The sequence below is a fragment of the Ctenopharyngodon idella genome, chromosome 8, assembly GCF_019924925.1.
Source record: "Ctenopharyngodon idella isolate HZGC_01 chromosome 8, HZGC01, whole genome shotgun sequence".
NCBI classification, from domain to species: domain Eukaryota; kingdom Metazoa; phylum Chordata; class Actinopteri; order Cypriniformes; family Xenocyprididae; genus Ctenopharyngodon; species Ctenopharyngodon idella.
This window is the reverse complement of record NC_067227.1, coordinates 8,430,067-8,450,719: the sequence shown is the minus strand read 5'-3', so window position 1 is coordinate 8,450,719 and position 20,653 is coordinate 8,430,067. Positions and strand designations below refer to the sequence as shown.

Sequence of the window (20,653 nt, the reverse complement as noted above, 5' to 3'; positions counted from 1 at the left end):
AAGCCATGTGTTCACATAAAACATCTCCACTTCACAAGTGTTGCTGGTATTATTCATAAAATACTCACACAAAACATGACAAACACGCAGCCAATAAGAGCTCTGACTGTGTCCACACAAAAACACAACAACATGAAATCATGCAGCCGATGAAAAACATGAGCTGCGTGCTACACAGAACATAACACAAGAACAGCTGACAAATGAACACAGATCAGGCGATCAACAAAAACACGAGACAAGAGCGCATGTGTTGAGTGTTCATTCACTGATCACAACAAAAGACAAAACATGGAACATGAATGTCCCTTACACTGTTACTCTTTGAGTGAGAAAAGACCATCTGGGTTGGTTTAAAATGCTTTGAAGGAGAGTGGACGAAGTTAGTCTTGCGTGTTCTGACGTCATTCCTGCACCACTCTGTTAGTTTGACCATCTTCTCTGTTTACGGATGTGACGTAACCATGCAAAGATAAATGATGTTAAACTGACATTTCCCGTGAAATCTGACCCTAGAGCTCAAATTATAAATCCGGTTCACAAAGCTTCCCTTTGTGAATCAGAGTAAGACAGAGGCAGTTTTGATTTTTTTTAGGTATTGCTCAACAAAAATGTATTATTTTTGTTATTTTTTTTTTTAACCCAAAAATCTGTACTGCAGCTTTATTTTCTTTTGAGAAGAAAAAAAACATCATAAAAGTTCCAATATCTTACAGTAGCTTTCTCAGTTTAACGTATCCCATTAACAATACTTTTTTTTTTTTTTTTTTTCCTGGTCCTCCAGTAGACAGTCACCTGATTAAGATTAAAAATAACCAAAAGGTTAATTTGTTTTTAACTTGAGTGTTGTTTGCTTCAACGTCCTTGTTTTTATGACTTAAGGGACTCAGTGATGACATTATAGTAAAGCACATGAGAATATGGCAACAATCAAATTGCATAGCTCAACAATAATATAAGACCATATTTCATTTAAGTGCATCCAGAGGAACTATAGAGATTCCAGAGAAACACGTTCAATATCTTTGATGTGCAGATCAGCCAGCTGTGCAAGGCCTCCATTTTTTGTTTTAAGTGGTTTCCCAATTATAGCTTGAATCATATTAAATTATTATTAAATTATAATTATAGTTATATGATATTTAATTACCAGGATATTTAGGTGAAAAAAACAAAACAAAAAAAACTTTACAGTTGTGAAATGAACAGTTCAGAATTTAACAAACGCAAAGATTTTTTTGAGGAAGCCGTTTTTAAAAACCTCACTGTGGTTTTATTTGCTGTCATTATCAATTCTATCAATAGCTTGCTGCTATATACTATCTTCAAGAATCCTGTCTTCACTCAGGAGCCCCGCTATATCCTCTACATGCAGCTGATCATCAATGACATCATTACACTGTCTATCTGTGTGATTATGTTTGTGTTAACTTACTTAATACCAAACTTGAATGTTGCTATCTGCTGCATTTTCATCCTCATTGCAAGCAACGTCTACAAAAACACGCCACTAAACCTGGCCGGCATGGCTATTGAGCGCTTTGTGGCCATCTGCTACCCTCTACATCATGCACGAATATGCACCGTCCAAAACACCAAAATCCTGATCGGCATCATCTGGCTGATGGGAGCCCTGCCTGGCATAGTGGACCTGTTTGTGGTTTTGGCTCTTCATCCACTCTCCTTCTTTACCACTAGCCGTATGTGCCTCCAGCAAAATGTGTTCAATTTTGAGTACAATATAATAAGCAGCGCTGTTTTAAACATCGGCTACATGTGCTCAGTGTGGGTGCTGCTCTTCTACACTTACTTCAAAGTGCTGTTCTCTGCTAAAGCAGCTGCTTCAGAACCAGCTCAAGCACAGAAGGCAAGGAGAACCATTTTACTGCATGGGGTCCAGTTACTGCTCTGTACACTGTCCCTGTTCACAACGGTCCTGGATGGGGCCTTAACGGCTCTCTTTCCTTACTATCGGTCAGTAATCTACTTCTGCACGTTCATTCTCACCAGCATTTTACCACGTCTGCTGAGCCCTCTCATATATGGCATGAGGGATCGAAAGTTTATGAAGTACTTGAAGAGTTCACTGATGTGTGGCTCCGAAAAGAGAGCCGTTGATCCTTCCGATTAGCAAAATATTAATTCTCTGACTGCAGTTGCAAAAAACAAAAAAAACAAAAAAAATATCTGTAAATGATGTGTATTTCAGCATAGACATGTAGTAGATTATATAGTGAGCAATGTTCAACCAGTGTTACTTTGTATAAAATCCACAAATCATCAAAATTTAAAATTGTATTCAAATGTAAGATGACTCACAAAATAATACTTCCATGTGTAAAAAAATATAATTTTACATAATTATCCCAATGTGAGTTCAATCTATTTAATAGATCTGTATGTAACTTTAACTCACGTAACTTTTCTTTTAACCAACAGAGTGCTGAGTCTCCTCAGTTCAAGCAGGTTGTCCTAGCAGAGTAAAAACACATGTAGTCTATCATGTTAAATATGAGCATGTACTTTTTTTGTTTTCAATGACTTTTTGTTGTAATTTTAAACAGTTTATCTATTGTTCTAGTTAAAACTAACTTAATTTTTATTAAATGTTTTGCTTGAAAAGAGTGACTGTAGTGCCTTTCTTATATCAAATGAATGCCATTTGCTTTGATATTTAGTATTTATTGCATTCACTTTCTAAATTTTAACTGTGGCTAAATACTTGTAGGGACAATATTTATAGATTTATCTCTGTAGCTATAAAGCCAGAAGGTATTTGCTTCCGTAATATCTTTCTTTTCTACTAGCGGCTCTCAAGTACAGGTTCTGTCTACCAGCAAAGGCTACTTTTGATTACAAAATTTTAACCTTATAAAAAGGTATTTGGATACTTAAGCTACATTTGAAAATCTAACTTCTTACGATACAAAACATAAAAACAAGTGGCATACTGTTGCTTATAAGCCATTGTTCAAAGTGAAGCTCTGACAAAAAAGGTCTAGCATAATTAGCTTTGTATAAAGACCTTTTTTTCCAGAGCTTCACTTTGTACAATGGCTTATAAGCAACTCAAGCTGCCAACTAGCACAGTAACAACAAGGTGTAGCTCATCATATTAACTATGAATATATTTCGCAATACTGTCTTTGGCTGACCTAAATTGACAAATGGGACAAACCATGAGGACTTTACAAGTATGACCGCAGCAGCCATCGCAAGAAGGCAAGTGCACATTAAGGCCACCATTTTGGACAAGAGCCATACATGTAGCTGAAGGAACTGTTTTAAATCTGTATTGTTTCACTGGTTGAAATTCATGTGCTTCCAAGGCAAGTCAGGTTACTGTAACAATGGTATATATTAGAGCTATAAAATCAGACTGAAAGTAAAAATAATTCATGTCCAAATCACAAAGCTCCAGTACTGTCGGTATGTCAGTAAAGCTCAATGATGTTTGACACAGTCCACCACTTCACATTTATACAGTGTAGAAATGCATATACTGCATGTACATGTATAAAAATAAATATACTGTCACGGGTGCTGGCAGGAAGCGCACGAAGACAAGATTCAAACAATAGTGATGTGACGTTTGACACCGATGCTTCGAAGCTTGTATCAAAAAAACGAAACATCTCACAGTGAAGCACTGTATCGGAACTTGATTCGTTTTGCCATAACCACGTGATCGGTGACGTCCGAAGCTTCGTTTTCGCACACAACCACGTGACTGCTTCGTATTCTGATTCACATAACGTGAACCCTTGCGCAGATGTGAAGTGTCATTTGCTTTTTAGCAAAAAAATATGTCATAATACGAATAAATATTAACATTTGCAGTTTTGTGCATGTTCAGTTTGTATTTATTCCCAGTTCATACTTCATTCTATGACAATATTCATTTATTTTGATAATATATGCCCAAGCTTGCCTATTTTCTTCCAAAGAATTTATTCACAGACTCATTTATTCAAATAGTGTAAGTAAAATGACACGTGAAAGACTTTTTTTTATTTATAATAATAATTTACATTGTTTTATACGCTTTTCATAGCACAGACTGATTTATTACATGAAACAGTCCAAAAATAGCTGGGTCGTCTGGAACGCAAATGCAGTTTTTTCCCACCTTTTGACCACAAGATGTCGTTAGTGTGCACCGTGTTGAAAAGCTACGAGTAATAAACCTTTTTACGATACACTTGAGAGGAAAGCCTCGGTGCTTCACAAAGCTTCATTTCGCCATCACTATCAAACAATATAGTCTTTAAGCCAAGCATAGGCTATACAACAGGACAACTCAGGGAAGCAGACATAACGCACCTTAACAGACGAGAATGGAGAAAGAATGAGGGAGAACAGGGACTAAATACATGAAGCAAACAAAGGATGTTAACAAGGTAATTAATAGGACACAGGTGAAGGAAATTACCAATTAGAATGAATGGGGAAAACTAGGTCAAACTAAGGCCCTGTCCACACGAACACGGGTATTTTTCAGCTTTTTCTATGCGGTTTGGCCGTTTGTCCACACGCGAACTCAGTATCCAAGAACTGAAACTGAACTTTTTTGAAAACTCCGGCCAGGGTGAAGATTTTTAGAAACTCCTGTTACAGTGTTGTCGTGTAGCCGGTGAAACCGGAGATTTTGGCCAGTGACATCGGAGTGCGCGCTGTTATCTCCTTTGTTTGACGTCAGATTCTGCGCCACTATCTTCTTTGTTGACGTGAGGCGAGTCTGTGCAATGAAGGACGTAGCCAAAATTGTGCTGCTAACAGGGCTTATACAGATACATGCACTGTCTGTTCTCCCATTATAATGCAGAACAAAGGCGTCAGAATGCTTTATTATGCAGGTCACTGTTTATGACAATTTTTTTTTTTTGAATGAATGTCTCAATGTATTGTTCTGGTTTATGGAATTATTATTATTATTATTATTAATAATAGTAGTAATAAAATGATAATGTTGTTTGCCTACCGGAACGGTAGGCCTAATAAACTTTTTCCATGCTTCTGATTGGCCAACATGGCTTTTGACAGCGCTTCATAGCGTGTTTTTGCGTTTTCATGTGGACGGATTTTTTTTTTAAACCGTGCTTGTGTGGACACAATTATAATTATTTTTTTTATTTATTTATTTTTTTAAACGGAGGAGGAAAATACGTGTGGACTAGGCATAAGAAACACAAAACAGCGGACATGTAACATACAGGTGCTGGTCATATAATTAGAATATCAACAAAAAGTTCATTTTTTTTTATTATAAATTATTTTTAAAAATGAAACTTTCATATATTCTAGATTCCCTACATGTAAAGTAAAACATTTCAAAAGTTTTTTTTTTTAAATTTTGATGATTAGAGCGTACAGCTCATGAAAGTCCAAAATCCAGTATTTCAAAATATTAGAATATTTCCTAAGATCAATCAAAAAATGGATTTGCAAAACAGTAAAGTTCAAGTATTTTAAAGTATGTTCTTTTGTGCACTCAATACTTGATCGGCAGGACATATTACAGCAAATGACTTGCTCCTAGCACAAATTACTGCATCAGTGAAGTGTGGCATGGAAGTGATCAGCCTGTGGCACTGCTGAGGCACTATTGAGCCTTCAGATCATCTGTATATTGTTGGATCGACTGTTTCTCATCTTTCTCTTGAAAATATCCCATAGATTCAGTTCAGGCATATTGGCTGGCCAATAAAGCACAGTAATATCATGGTCAGCAAACCACTTGGAAGTGGTTTTTGCACTGTGGGCAGGTGCTAAAGTCCTGCTGGAAAAGGAAATCAGCATCTCCATAAAGCTTGTCAGCAGATGGAAGCATAAAGTGCTCCAAAATCTCCTGGAAGATGGCTGCATTGACTTTGCACTTGATAAAACACAATGGACCAACACCAGCAGACGTCACGGCCCCCCCAAATCATTATTGACTTCAGAAACTTCACACTAGACTTCAAGCAGCTTGGATTCTGTGCCTCTCCGGTCTTCCTTCAGACTCTGGGACCATGATTTCAACATGAAATGCAAAATTTACTTTTATCTGAAAAGAGGACTTTCGACCACTGTTCACTGTCCAGTTCTTTTTCTCCTTAGCCCAGGTAAGATGCTTCTGACGTTGTCTCTGGTTCAGAAGTGGCTTGGTAGTCCTTTTCCTGAAGATGTCTAAGTGTGGTGACTCTTGGTGCGCTGACTCCGGCTTCATTCTACTCATTGCGAAGCTCTCCCAAGTGTTTGAATCGGCTTTACTTGACAGTATTCTCAAGCTTGCGGTCATCCCTGTTGCTTGTGCACCTTTGCCTACCCAATTTCTTCCTTCCAGTCAACTTTGCATTTAATATGCTTTGATATTTCACTCTGTAAACAGCCACCCCATTCAGTAATGACCTTCTGTGACTTACTCTCTTTGTGGAGGGTGTCAATGATTGTCTCCTGGACCATTGCCAAGTCAGCAGTCTTCCCCATTAGTGTGGTTTCAAAGAACAAAAGATACCCGGAATTTATACTGTAGGGATGGTCATTTAATGAAACTCAAATGTAAATATTCTAGTATTTTGAGATACTGGATTTTGGACTTTCATTAGCTGTACGCTCTAATCAACAAATTAAAAAAAAAAAATTTTTTTAAATGTTTTACTTTACATGTAGGGAATCTAGAATATATGAAAGTTTCATTTTTTAAAATAATTTACAATAAAAAAAATGATCTTTTTCACGATATTCTAATTATATGACCAGCACCTGTATATTGTGTTACAATAGGTTTCTCAAGTTTACGTATATCACTACACAAAGAGACATAAAAGACTACTTGTTTTTCACTGGGAAGATCCTCAGTAAATGGCCACCTGATTAACGTAAAAACAAAAACAAACAAAAGGTCAATCTGTTTTTAACTTGAGTGTTGTTTGCTTCAACCTCATTGTTTTTCTGACATTAGGGACTTGGTAGTGACATTACAGCAAGGCTCATGAGAATATGGCAACCCCTGAATAGTATGTCAAAGAGACAGCAGCAATAACATAAAGGACAGATCAAGTGACAGAAAGAGTAGAGGCACCAGAGAAACATATTTGATATCTTTGATGTACAGATTTTAACTGCAGGGGAGCACAGACTAGACCTTTTGGATGTACTGCAGCATGCAAAGCCGCCATTTTGCTTTTAATTGTTATCCTAATTATAAGCTAAATTGTATTTAATTAATACTTTTAGTTAAAAAAAAAAAAAAGTTATTGACGATTGTGAAATGAACATTTCAGAATTTAACAAACGGCAAGAATTTTTTGAGGAAGCTGTTTTTAAAAACCTCACTGTGGTTTTATTTGCTGTCATTATCAATTCTATCAATAGCTTGCTGCTATATACTATCTTCAAGAATCCTGTCTTCACTCAGGAGCCCCGCTATATCCTCTACATGCAGCTGATCATCAATGACATCATTACACTGTCTATCTGTGTGATTTTGTTTGTGTTTACGTACTTAGTGCCAAACTTGAATGTTGCTATCTGCTGCATTTTCATCCTCATTGCAAGCAATGTCTACAAAAACACGCCACTAAACCTGGCCGGCATGGCTATTGAGCGCTTTGTGGCCATCTGCTACCCTCTACATCATGCACGAATATGCACCGTCCAAAACACCAAAATCCTGATCGGCATCATCTGGCTGGTGGGAGCCCTGCCTGGCATAGTGGACCTGTTTGTGGTTTTGGCTCTTCATCCACTCTCCTTCTTTACCACTAGCCGCATGTGCTTTCAGCAAAATGTGTTCAATTTTGAGTACCATATAATAAGCCATGCTGTTTTTAACATTGGCTACATGTGCTCAGTGTGGGTGCTGCTCTTCTACACTTACTTTAAAGTGCTGTTCTCTGCTAAAGCAGCGGCTTCAGAACCAGCTCAAGCACAGAAGGCAAGGAGAACCATTTTACTGCATGGGGTCCAGTTACTGCTCTGTACACTGTCCCTGTTCACAACGGTCCTGGATGGGGCCTTAACGGCTCTCTTTCCTTACTATCAGTCAGTAATCTACTTCTGCACATTCATTCTCACCAGCATTTTACCACGTCTGCTGAGCCCTCTCATATATGGCATGAGGGATCAAAAGTTTAAGAAGTATATGAAGAGTTCACTGATGTGTGGCTCCGAAAAGAGAGCCGTTGATCCTTCCGATTAGCAAAATTGTCATTTTCTGTCTGCTGAAAAACAAAAAAAATGTCCACTGTAATAAGTAAAAGTTATTATTTTTCTATAGAATTCTGTAAATGATGTTTATTTTAGCATAGATATGGAGAATATTAGTAAGAAACATTCAACCAGTGTTATTCAGTATAAATAAAATGATGATGGTTGAAAAACAATCGACTTATCAGTCTTCCTACATCCTACTGCATCAGTTCTTCTCCAAGCATTGTGCAATGTTGAGGCATGTCCTAAAATGCTTTCTTTTAGAGACAATGGATGTGGATGCAGCACTACCAAATTATGGATGAGCATTTTGCTCTTTGGCACTACCATATGTCTTGTATTGTCAATTAGATGGGTCACACTGTGTACTTAATGTATCTTTAAACTTTGTGTAGTTATATTGGACCAACTCAGATTGATTCAGCTGTTCTAATCTCCTCTATTCTGCTTTTCTTAAGTGAATCATAATCTGAACAAAAAACAATACAAAAAGGGTCAAACACTGTTATTGTCAGTATATGACAATAGATCAGGGGTTCCTAAACTTTTCCATTCCAGGGCACACCTAGACAAGTAGGCTATAAGGGCTTGACATTAACACCTGCCAAATGCGGGTAGATTTCAGCTGTGGCGGGTAGGACAGCCACTCCCACTAGCCACTTTGGCGGGCTGAATATAATTTCAGCCTACAGCCAAATGAAAAGTAGCCAAGCTTGTTGTATCATAAAATTACAATTCAATCACAATTCTTTATCGATTAACTTGCTGTTAGTGAAGGCGGGATAGGCGGAATCGCGCTGAATGACACACAACAGAAGCGCTCTTTGTCGCGTGCGCGATCAGTTCTCCTTGCACCTGAATAGTCAAATACATGCACACACAGATGTCAAAATGCCCATCGTGTGGAGTAGGCTATCGCGTGAATACAGCTGGTTATGGCTTAAGTGGACGTAAACAGGTGGGTAGAAACTGGATATGTGTCAGTATATTACGTCCATGCATTCAGCAGCCCAATTAAATACCTGTCTGTCATTAAAGTTAATCAAACAAAAGATGTTAAATAAATGTATACATGTTAAATAAACCTACTGTATCTGAAAAAAAGATTTTTTTTTAATTTACTATTTGTAATTTGCTTCTTTGTTCTTTTTATATAGCCTAACAAAAATAACATATAAAATTTCTCATATTATGCTTATATTGCCCACCTGTACATACCAGCTGATATACAATGTAGTCTTTATTTGCAAAATTGACTGGCAAAATTGTGGCCAGTGAGAATGCTGAGTGGCTAGTAACTTTGGAAAACCACTAGCCACAGTGGCTGGTGAGCAAAAAAGTTAATGTCAAGCCCTGAGTATAATCTATGTCAAGACCCAAATTTAATAAAATATAAATCCGTGAAAACAAAGTTCTGTTTACGTAAATAATTAATTGTGTCATTGTGTTTATGATCAGACATCAGCATTAGAGTAGATGAAATATGTCCATACAGACTCCGATCCGAATATGAACTTTGATCCGTGATGTGAGTGTTTTTAAACTCCTTGCAGAAAACGCTCTCATGCTAGTTCTGTGTGTGTTATGAATGTGAAATGCTTTTTTACAGACATATTTTTTTTATGTGTTGGTAGGTAGCCAAATGCACATTGGGGGGATGTAAAGAATGCACTCGACCATGTCTCTAAAAGACAACAGCGCTGAGTTGAACAGGCAGAGATGAATGAACAGACATTGTTTTAACAAGTTACATGCACGCTTCACTATAAAACATACGGCGGATATATTTATATATTAAATCGCAACCTTCGTGATTCGAAAATCAGACCAAGCAATACTGAGATTTCTGTTTAATGCTGGTAAATCGTGCAGCACTCTGCTAAACTGTTTTTGTGCGTGTATGCCATTCACTGAAACGTAGCTGCAGCCAAGTGACTTTGCGCGACCCACCTTTTCCCACTCTGCAACACACAGTTTGAAAACCCCTGCAATATATGACTATATGGCTATACTATATATTCAGTTCTCAAGGAATCAGTCCTCCTGCAGTGTAAAACAAACTCACTTCTGCTTTGTTCCTCATCTAGACACTAGTAAATATCCTCCTTGTCTTCAATGTCGCTCTGATATTGGAAGTTTCCTCCTTGCTCCAGGTCTGCTAAAATCTCCAATACCTCGTTGTGACTTGCCCAGCTTTAGCATCTTCTCAAACTCCAAGATTTACCTATACAAAACAGAGATGTGTGAATAATGGCAACATCTGCACCGTTTGGTGTGAAAACTGAAGTGCAGAAATAAAACAACAACTATTCACATAGGTTTTAGAGATTTTAGATTAGTTAGTTCCCTTTATTAATGGCCGTGTCTAACTGAAGAACAAACGCCTCCATGATCGCATCCTTTGAGTCCTGAAAAAACTTGAAAATCAGTGTCTGGCAATCAGAGCCTATATAATGAAACTGCATTATTCACAATATCCACAAAAGAAAGGCTTAAAGTAGTTGTTCAATTCAGAATTAAAATTTCCTGATAATTTACTCACCCCCATGTCATCCAAGATGTTCATGTCTTTCTTTCAGAGCAAGACAAGCTTTTGTGGTTAAAGGTATATACATTTTTATTTATTTTTTTAGAAAATGACAGATTGTTTTGCTAGATAAGACCCTTATTCCTCAGCTGGGATTGTGTAGAGCCTTTTGAAGCTGCATTGAAACTGCAATTTGGACCTTCAACCTGTTGATCCCTGTTGAAGTCCACTATATGAAGAAAAATCTTGGAATGTTTTCCTCAAAAACCCTTTTTTCTTTTCTGAAGAAAGTGAACTAATCTGTTAAACATTTAATAATGATGAAAAAGTATACAGTTTTTCAATCCTCAGGCATTTAAAGTATGTCTTTGACTGAAAATTTGTAATCTCCTCTTTTAGCCCTGTCTCTCTCTTGCAGATGTCCTTTATTTGTATGTCCAGTGTGTCCTTCATGGTTTTTATTAAGTACTAATAAAAGAACAAAGAGGGAAGTTAAGTGTGTACAGATGCAAATACACAATTTAAATAATGATTAAATGCAATTCAGATACATTTGAACTGAAAAAAAAAAATATATATATAGGCTACATTGTTCCCTTACATTTATCCTTACAAATTCAGCTGTGTTGAAAGATCCCTGAAGGAGTCAGTCAATTGTAGGTGTAGGCATAAGTTCTGAATAGCATCACATTTGTTTAATGTAAATATGGTTCTAGAAATCTCATCTTTTTTTCTTTTTTTTAATTCATACTCAATATAATATAATCATCGGCAGTCACTCGAAGTGAGTATGACTGTCCTCTCTTTTGGGTCTACTTGTGGGTCTTCAGATGGCTGTAGAGGCCAATCCGCGATCAGCATACTTTGGTGCAGTATGGGCAGGGGAGGGTGGTGATCTTTAATGGTGGTTGAGCCTTTTTGTCTTTCTCCTTGCGAAGCTGTCACTTTGTCTCTGCGGCATGGCAGAGTTCTGTTTCATGATGTGCTGCACCATCCTGCAAGGATTTCTTCCAGGAGCTTCTGTCCAGTGCAATGTGTTCCCAGTTGCTCGATGTAATATTGAATTTCTTCAGAATGGCCTTGATGTTGTCCTTAAAACATTTCTTCTGCCCACCAGTTGCTCGACTGCCTTCCTTCAGCTGGGAGTACAGGATCTGTTTGGGGAGACGTGTATTGGGCATTCGGATGACATGGCCAGTCCAACGAAGTTGGTACTGCATTATTGTAGTGGTGATGCTGGTCATGTTAGCTTCCTCCAAGATGCTGATGTTGGTGCGTCTGTCCTCCCAGCTGATCCTCAGAATCTTTCGTAAGGATCTTTGATGGTATTGTTCCATGGCTCTCAGGTGCCTGCTGTATGTGGTCCACAATTCGGCTCCATACAGCAGGGTGGGGAGGACAACAGCTCTGTAGACCAGGAGTTTTGTTTGGGCTGATAGGTCTCGGTCTTCGAAGACTCTTTTCCTGAGCCTGGCGTAGGCTCCACTGGCACAACTCAGGCGATGGTTAACCTCTATGTCTATGTCTATGTCAGCTTTTGTGGAAAGAAGGCTGCTGAGGTAAGGGAAGTGGTCCACGTTTTCAAGAGTGGTGTTGTCCACTTTTATGGTTGGCTGGGTAGCTGGCTGGTTAGGTGGAGATTGATATAAGACCTGGGTTTTCTTGATGTTGCCTTGGAAAAAGCATTCAGGATGCCCTGAAGGTCTTCTGCGGAGTGTGCAGCAATGACGTTATCGTCCGCGTACTGAAGCTCTGTAATGGTGGTGTAGTTGACTTTACTCTTGGCCTTGAACCTGTTAAGGTTGAAGAGTCTGCCATTAGTTCTATACATGATTGGATTCCCCTGTGGCAGCTCTTCACCAATGAGGTGGAGTATGGCTGCAATGAAGATGGCAAACAGGGTGGGTGCAATAATGCATCCCTGTTTCACCCGTTTCCACTGTAAAAGGCTCAGACTCGGAGCCACCATTGCTGAGCACTGTGACTGACATGTCATCATGTAGGAGCCTCAGTATTCTAATATACTTGTCATGACAGCCGTACCTTGATAGTATGCTCCACAGGGCCTAGCGGTCTACTGTGTCGAAAGCCTTTGTCAGGTCTATAAAGGCCATGTACAAAGGCTGCCTTTGTTCACAGCATTTTTCCTGTAGTTGCCGTGCTGTGAAAATCATGTCTACTGTACCTCTGGATGGATGGAAGCCACATTGTGATTCTGGGAGTATTTCCTCAGACAGTGGTAGTAGTCGGTTTGCAAGAACACAAGCAAGGACTCTGCCTGTAGTTGACAGGAGCGAGATGCCCCTGTAATTTCCACATTCAGCCTTGTCCCCCTTCTTGAATATGGTCACTATTAGGGCATTCCTGAGCTCGATGGGAAGTTCTTCTTTTTCCCAGACTTTGAGGAGTAGAGCATGAATGTGGTACAGGAGCTCTGACCCACCCTCCTTTAAGATGCTTGTATATACGCATATTATAATTGTATTATAATATAATACAAGCAATATAATACTAATAATTAATCACCTCTGAAGCACTGGACTGGTTTGGGGTGCAAATAAAGAGAGATCTTGTAAAAGTTTGGGAGAACTCTGTTTTTTTTTTTTTAGTCCGATGGAGAACGTAGTCTTTTCACTCACCAAGACTGTTCTGCTGAGCACAGTCCTGGTAGAGAAAAAAAGTTTAAGAGGAAGTTTTGATGGAATCATCATTTTTTGGCAAAGCAGAAATCACAGATATTATTAAATTACATATAAAACATGTATGAAAAACTAAGTACATAACTACAACTAAACAAACTAAAATGAATAAATAAAAAATAAATAACTGTATGGTCCCATAAAAAAATCTAATAAAATGACAAAAGAAAAAAAAAACAACAACAAAAAAAACAACAACAAACAAACAATAAAATTACTAAAACTTTAACTAAAATTAAAATGAAAACAGAAAATAGAAAAATAAAATCTAATTCAAAATATTAAAAACATCTACAATAGTATATCAATGATACCAAAATAACAAATAAGGAAGTTTAGAAATATAAGAAAATTAAGAAAACACCTTATGAATATGAAATGCACTTGAGAAAATGACTGATGATGATTGAAAAACACATTTACACTTAACAGTTTTTACTACAATCTACTCACCTGCATCACTTCTTCTCTGCATGACGCATAATGGTCAGGAATGTCTTCAAACATCTTAAAAAGATTTCTTGAAGGTGGTGTTTTGGGAGCCATAGTCCAACTTCAGCACACAGAGGGTTAGTTGTAGGTGCTGAGAGTGGCCATGGTATTCTGACATCTGAAACACAAAGGTTACTTGTTGTAGGCACACCTGCAACACCTCTAAGCATTGTGTAACGTTCAAATATGCCTTCAGTCCTATTTGGCAGGTGTTATAAAAATACTTTCATGTCATACAAGATTCATAAATAACAATTAATTTGGAAAAATGCCTTAATAAAATGCTCATAAAACCCCCAAAATGACTGACCCCATCCCTGTTCTTTCAGAGCAGTTTCGCAGTCAACAAACAACATACAGTGTCAGTTGATTTCAATAAATATTAGTATTTATTACAATGATTTTAAGTATATTGATATAAAATTTAAATTAATCATTTAACAAGTATAAATTAATAAAGACTGACAAACAAAACATCAAACTGGCAGTGAGCAATTAAGGAAGATTAAACCCAAATTTTGGTTGACAGATAGCTGAAAGTAATGCTCTGGCACCATCTAGCTGTCAGAAAAATTTGTAACACACAGCTGAAATGATTATCCAAATGCGCGATTTACAAACCTAAAGCATGACAAATATAGTTTTCTCAAGAAAATGCATCAATAATTCTCTAAATATGCAAACTTTAGACTAATGGACATTGTTTTTAAAGCACTGACAGGAGTCACACGACAGCTTACACGACTAAATAGGAATGTTTATTTCTTCTACATATAAAACACGTATTGTTTTGATTAAGCTATTGATGTGTACTGACAACTTGAAAATTACATGGGCATTTCTAACGAAACTGGATGCCCATTTCTAACGGGCATTTTTTTTTTTAATAAATCCGTTTCATGGTTTCTTGAGACTGAATAAGAATTTAAAATATTACAAAATACACAGGCTAACTTCTTGCTCTTTTACTTCACGTTCTTGGCGCTTTTTCTGTTTTCTGCTGTCGCACGGCATGATGCCTGAGCCGAAACATTAATTTAAAAAAATTAAACCATTAACTATTACAACAAAATCCACATAACTCATCAAATGTTGAATCCGCATTCACATTTGCATGTTGTAAAAATATTTAAAGACAGTAAATTACCGTCATGTTTACATTACACATAGATAGGCTAATCCTCTGAGAGCAAGGGAGACCCACGCAACTTGGCACTGCCTGCTGTAAAAAGCTGTCACACATCTAAGTTCATCGCGATCTCACACACATTTCCGTAATAATCAGTGAAGCTGTTTACACTGCACAACGAATGTCTTACTTCGACTAATGTACATCGTCTACATTTTGTTTACGTTGTTCAACGCTGTAAAAACACGTTGTAAATAAAAACCTTTGACGCTCTCCAAAGTTACACCACATAAATAATTTACAACGCAAAAGACAATATTAGACCATAATTCTTACCTGAGGACGACTGAAATCGGCACCAATTAATAAATAAGCATTGATTCACCAAACAGACAGCGGTATGATGATTTTCCTAAATAAACGCAGACGCCCCGCCCATATTGCAAAACGGACCAATCAGGTAGGGACTCACCAACAGCGCTCTTGCAGCAGCTTTGGAATGTCATTTAGAATGTGACGTCACAGCAATATGCTGACATAAACAGACTCACTTTGCTCAAATGTGACGTCACAGCAATATGCTGACATAAACAGACTCACACTCAATCTGCATCAGTTCTAGTGTTCTAGTTCTAGTGTTACTTTGCAGATCTTGCAGCTTCATACGTGGAATCTCACTTTGCAGATCTTGCAGCTTCATACGTGGATTCTCACTTTGCACATCTTGTTGCTAGTTGCTCAGTAAAGTGATACTCATTTGCACATCTGGCAGCTTACGGTAGTTACCACATTCAAAATGGTACTGCTTACCTTACTGGGACTAACTGCTTTACTTCTGAGAGAAAGGAGAGAAGTCAAGAACACCTACTCAGTTCAGGATGAAAAAGTTGACCAGAGTGATCTACTACCCGTGGGTAGTACTGATGGTAGGCCTAAATGAAATAAATGTACATGTTATGAGAATATGTAACACTTAGTGTCTGCACAGGGCTTTACATTTTTATGTTTTGGAAGACAGTAAAAAATTTAGGGCCACAGTCGAAGTCTGTAAGTTAATCTGTAACTTAATTTGAAACAATACAATCAATGTATATGCACAAGCATGAATTAAAAACTGAAATTTTACTACAGAATTCACTAATGGAACTTAATATAGGGGACTCAAGGCATGTTTAACTGTTTTTAGTGAAAAGCAAGAATGTGTCCTGTGAGAATGCCACAATTTATAGCAAGCTTAGCGGCAGTATTTATTTATATGGTTATGTTGATGTCATTACCCTCTTTAGGTCAGACTTCTCAGCATACCACCAGTGGCCCAGAAGTCCTCCATACTGAAGAAGAACCCACCAGTCCCCCTAAAATTGATGATGATGACGCCTTTTATGATTTTGTTGGTGATGCATCTGAATGGAGTGCTGAGGTCCTCCATGCTCTCAACAGTGTCATGTGTGAGTTTAATGTCAAATCAATCGACATCCCCCAGGTTCCAGTCTCTGCTGTGTCAGACTGTAGAGTCGACGTCCCACAAGCTTCGGATAATCCAGCAGTGGACACTGTGGCACCTCAGTCAAGCCAGCTGAAGGATGATGAGGAAACAATAATGGGTCAGTTTGCTACCACAACCCTAACATAACTCAACACACGTTTGATACAAGAATTGATACAATTGAATTGAATTAAATAAACTTTTTTTAACATTCAACAAGATTTAATTTCAATTTGTATGTATGTATGAAGTGAAGTTGTATTTTACACTGAGAAAAATATTTTTATTACATAAATAGTCCTGTAATGTGACAAATTATTTTCTAAAAGCATAACTATCCAATGTAGTATCTCAATTAATGTATGAATTAGATAAATGTTGTTTTAAAAGTTTTAGAATTATGTCACTCTGCAGGACACCGCTTGACATTTCACGTCAACAACTCTTATTTTTCTTTGAACAGACATCAACGCTTGCAGCGACAAAATCAGCATTCAGCTAACTGAAGGCGGGTTTGGAACCATTTATTCAGGGATTCGCTTGGATGATGGCCTAAAGGTGAGTTCTTTTTTACTTAAATTATTTGTATAGTAAATTATTTTCCCTGTCTTATATTTGTATATTCTTATACGTACTGTATGTTAACAATTTAGAACACTTGACCCATCAGACATGCTCTACATTAGGGGTGTGCAATCAACCATTATCTAGCAGAGTTTAGCTCTAGTCCTAATTAAACACACCTGAACCAGCTAATTATAATTATAATATAAGTTTTTAATAATCTTTAGGATCATTAAAAACTTCCAGGCAGATGTGTTGGAGAGGCCCTCCAGGAGCAGGATTGGACACCCCTGCTTTACATGCTTAGAATTTAATTTATGAAAACTGACATGTCTGTCTCCATCTAACCATCATAAGAATTGTCTTTCTTCTAGGAGGGTTATTCTGAACCTCTTCAATTGGAGCTGCAACATCAGCACTCGGAGGATAAGGAGAGAGATGGAGCCTCGGACAATGAGACTAAATCAGACTCCAAGGTTCCTGAAGCTCCCGTTCCTGCCGATGACACACCAGAGGTTCTCAACGAAGTCCCCTCAGGCCTTTCCTTACGATTGAAGAACTGGTGGGAGAGATACACATGGGAGATTCTCACTCCGGCTATGATCTCCTCGTTCTTCTTCATCTTTATTGTTTATCTGGGTCCGATGGCTCTGATGATGATGCCGTTTCTGATCAAGTGCTTCCATCAGATCATCACAACTGGTTACAGAGTCTATCACTGTTACCACATGCCATGGTTCAGAACCCTAAGCTTGTACTTCCTGCTGTGCGTGAGCTACTTCTTCTATGAGGAAAAGATCACAGATTATTTTTTCACTGTGGTGCAGAGGGAGGAGTGTGTACACATGCTCAGCAAATACCATCACTTCATTCCCTTTGCCCTGTACCTCGTAGGATTCTGCATGATTGTTTTGAGTCTGGTGAAGAAACTCTATCGCCTGCCATTCTGCATGTTCATCTGGACTCATTTGACCGTGCTGATTGTGGCGATTCACTCAGACTTAATCATTCAAAACCTTTTAGAGGAGATCATCTGGTTTATTGCGCCAATCTCCAATATTATTTGTAATAGCATAATCGATTGCATGTTTGGATTCATTCTCAGTCACAGCCTTTAAGTTGTCTCTTAAGACATGGGAAAGGTTTAATCGGCGGCTTCCACTCCAGTGTTGTTGTGGCAAGCAGGACGAGGGCGAGAGCCGTGAGAACAGGGCGAGGCCGGTGGCGTGATTGATGATGAGCGCCACCTGTGCGCCGCACCAGTCTCGAGTTTCTCACGGATGAGCTCCGAGAGCATAAAAGGAGGAGCGACGACAGTGAAGGACGAGAGAGGACCAGGCCTGGACTTTTTTTTCCCTCTCTCATCTCTGTCGCTCCTGATGCTTCCGTCTCCTTTTCTCTCACCTCGTCTGTCCATACCCCCAGGTGCTGCGGCTGCCTTGACAGGTCCCCCTGGAGGGGGGGAGTACGGCGCAGTCTTGGGAGTCCTCCCCAGCTCTTGAGGGGCGATGGGGGTATGTGGCAAGCAGGACGAGGGCGAGAGCCGTGAGAATGGGGCAAGGCCGGTGGCGTGATTGATGATGAGCGCCACCTGCGCGCCGTACGTCTCGAGTTTCTCACGGAGGAGCTCCGGAAGCATAAATGGAGGAGCGACAACAGTGAAGGATGAGAGAGGACCAGGCCTGGACTATTTATCTTTAGAGGTTTTTTTCCCTCTCTCGTCTCTCTGTCGCTCCTGATGCTTCCGTGTTCTTTTCTCTCACCTCGTCTGTCCTTACCCCCGCTTTTACTTTTTTACTTCGTTTTGTTGTTTGTTAATTTTATACGATTAAAAAGTTGTTGAATGTTTGCTGGTTCTCGCCTCCTCCTTCCCTGTTCTACGAACTGTGTTACAGTTGTGTTGTAATACTACTGTCCTGGATGGCTACAGTTTACTCTTCCTCTGTGTGTCCACTGGAGTTAAAATAGCCACTCTCAACACTTCCACAGTGAACTGTGAGCCATCTGATCTCTTCCAGCTTCAGGACTACAGCCTACCATCTGTACTGCAGACTATTATGGGCTGGACTATTATGGGGTACCAACTCTATAAAAGCAGAAATTTTGGCAGTTTGCTGGTCTAGAGCAATTTCATAATTACTTTCATTACTGCAGTCAGAGCACTGATTTGTAGAGTGGGAGAAGTTATTACATTTCTCACAAGGTCAGTTACAAAAAGAATACCTTTACGATCAAGCCTGTATCGTTTTATCAACTCCCTGTCATCATTTCATAATATATGCTACATAACATAATACATATACATAACTTCAATACATTATATCTGTGTTGGAAAGTGTGTGGTCTCCTCCTCTCTGCTGCCATTTTGTTACTCCTAACTAGGTTAGGATACCTTAAATAAAGCACTCTTAAATAATTTATGAGGGGAATTATTAAGGGAATTATACCAAATCATTTTGATGACAGACTTTCCAAAATATCTAAAACAACATTTGAGATGTTGTGCAATGAAACTAATACGCTGGTTAGTCCAGTTATATAACCACTGTTGAGGCAAAGTCACATGAGTTTTTTGTTGCGCATCAAGGGATTTATTTGTAAATGTGTTTATGCATGTCTTATCCATCTCAATTGAGCGCCTAACTTTTTTATGCACATTTTTAGAATTTATGCGCATCTTGGCATTTCCATCCAGCATTGTTTTTATGCAATATCCCAAAATGCGCATAAAAATAGGTGGATGGAAACATATCTTCTGACCTTGTGAAAGTGCAACTGGTCCTGTGACATTTAAGGATAGGGGTACATTTAACTGTGTAACTACAAATGTTATTTAAATGCAAATACTTTAAATGTAATTGCAACGTATAACATGTATGTACAGTACATAGTAAGTAAATTGTATCAGTTGGTTAAATATATAGTAGTTAAGGCCACCTAATATAAAATGTGACCTACCAACTATAAAATTGTGATTATTATAAGGTCTTTTCTAACCATTTCTGAGGATGCAGGAAGACACAGTTCATTGGAACTTGGGCGTGAACTTGAGCTGTAAGATGAGCCTCTTTTCATGGCCTCCATCTTTGAAAGGGGCAAAGATCCCACAACGCTCTACAAGAAAAAAAACATGAACACGAAATTTTCCTTTTTTTCCCCTCGCAATTCTAGGAGTCTATGACTTAATTTTGTAAACTGGTGAACACAGTGTGAAGGAACATATGCAGAACAAGTGCTGGGTCATGTTTCAACCCTGACTCGTCAAGCACACATATGAGGAAACTTTGGGGTGTTTCTTTTGCATGTTGGCAACATTGGTAAGGTCAAATCGGTCTTTCCTTCTAAATAGCTACGTAATTGAAGGCCTGGTGTAATGGCCTGAATAACTGAATCAACAATCTCTTGCTCTGGGTACCCGCCTCTATCCCCCAGCTCCACTAGTTCCCTTTGTAACAGATGATTACAAGACTGACTAGATGTTTGCTACATCCTCTGTCAATTTCTTCCTGAATGCTTTGCAGAGCATCCATCTTTACCGCAGTGTTTCAAAGTGACTATAGCTG

The 20,653-nt window shown here is 38.5% G+C and overlaps 2 protein-coding genes and 1 pseudogene across 2 annotated transcripts; all 3 read left to right on the top strand.

The window, feature by feature from the left end:
- The first annotated feature begins 1,201 nt into the window (after window positions 1–1,201).
- LOC127517862 (odorant receptor 131-2-like) lies at window positions 1,202–2,173 on the top strand. The gene has a single exon (XM_051904015.1). The coding sequence runs from the start codon at window positions 1,202–1,204 to the stop codon at window positions 2,129–2,131; it is 930 nt and encodes a 309-aa protein (XP_051759975.1). The 3' UTR covers window positions 2,132–2,173.
- Window positions 2,174–7,252: 5,079 nt separating this feature from the next.
- Window positions 7,253–8,182, top strand: LOC127517781 (odorant receptor 131-2-like). The gene has a single exon (XM_051903869.1). The coding sequence runs from the start codon at window positions 7,253–7,255 to the stop codon at window positions 8,180–8,182; it is 930 nt and encodes a 309-aa protein (XP_051759829.1).
- A 4,952-nt stretch (window positions 8,183–13,134) lies between these two features.
- LOC127517780 (phosphatidate cytidylyltransferase 2-like) lies at window positions 13,135–19,213 on the top strand (annotated as a pseudogene).
- Window positions 19,214–20,653: the final 1,440 nt, after the last annotated feature.

Coding starts and splice junctions, on each gene's coding strand:
- LOC127517781 (XM_051903869.1), top strand. CDS start 7,253: ATGAACATTTCAGAATTTAACAAACGGCAAGAATTTTTTGAGGAAGCT.
- LOC127517862 (XM_051904015.1), top strand. CDS start 1,202: ATGAACAGTTCAGAATTTAACAAACGCAAAGATTTTTTTGAGGAAGCC.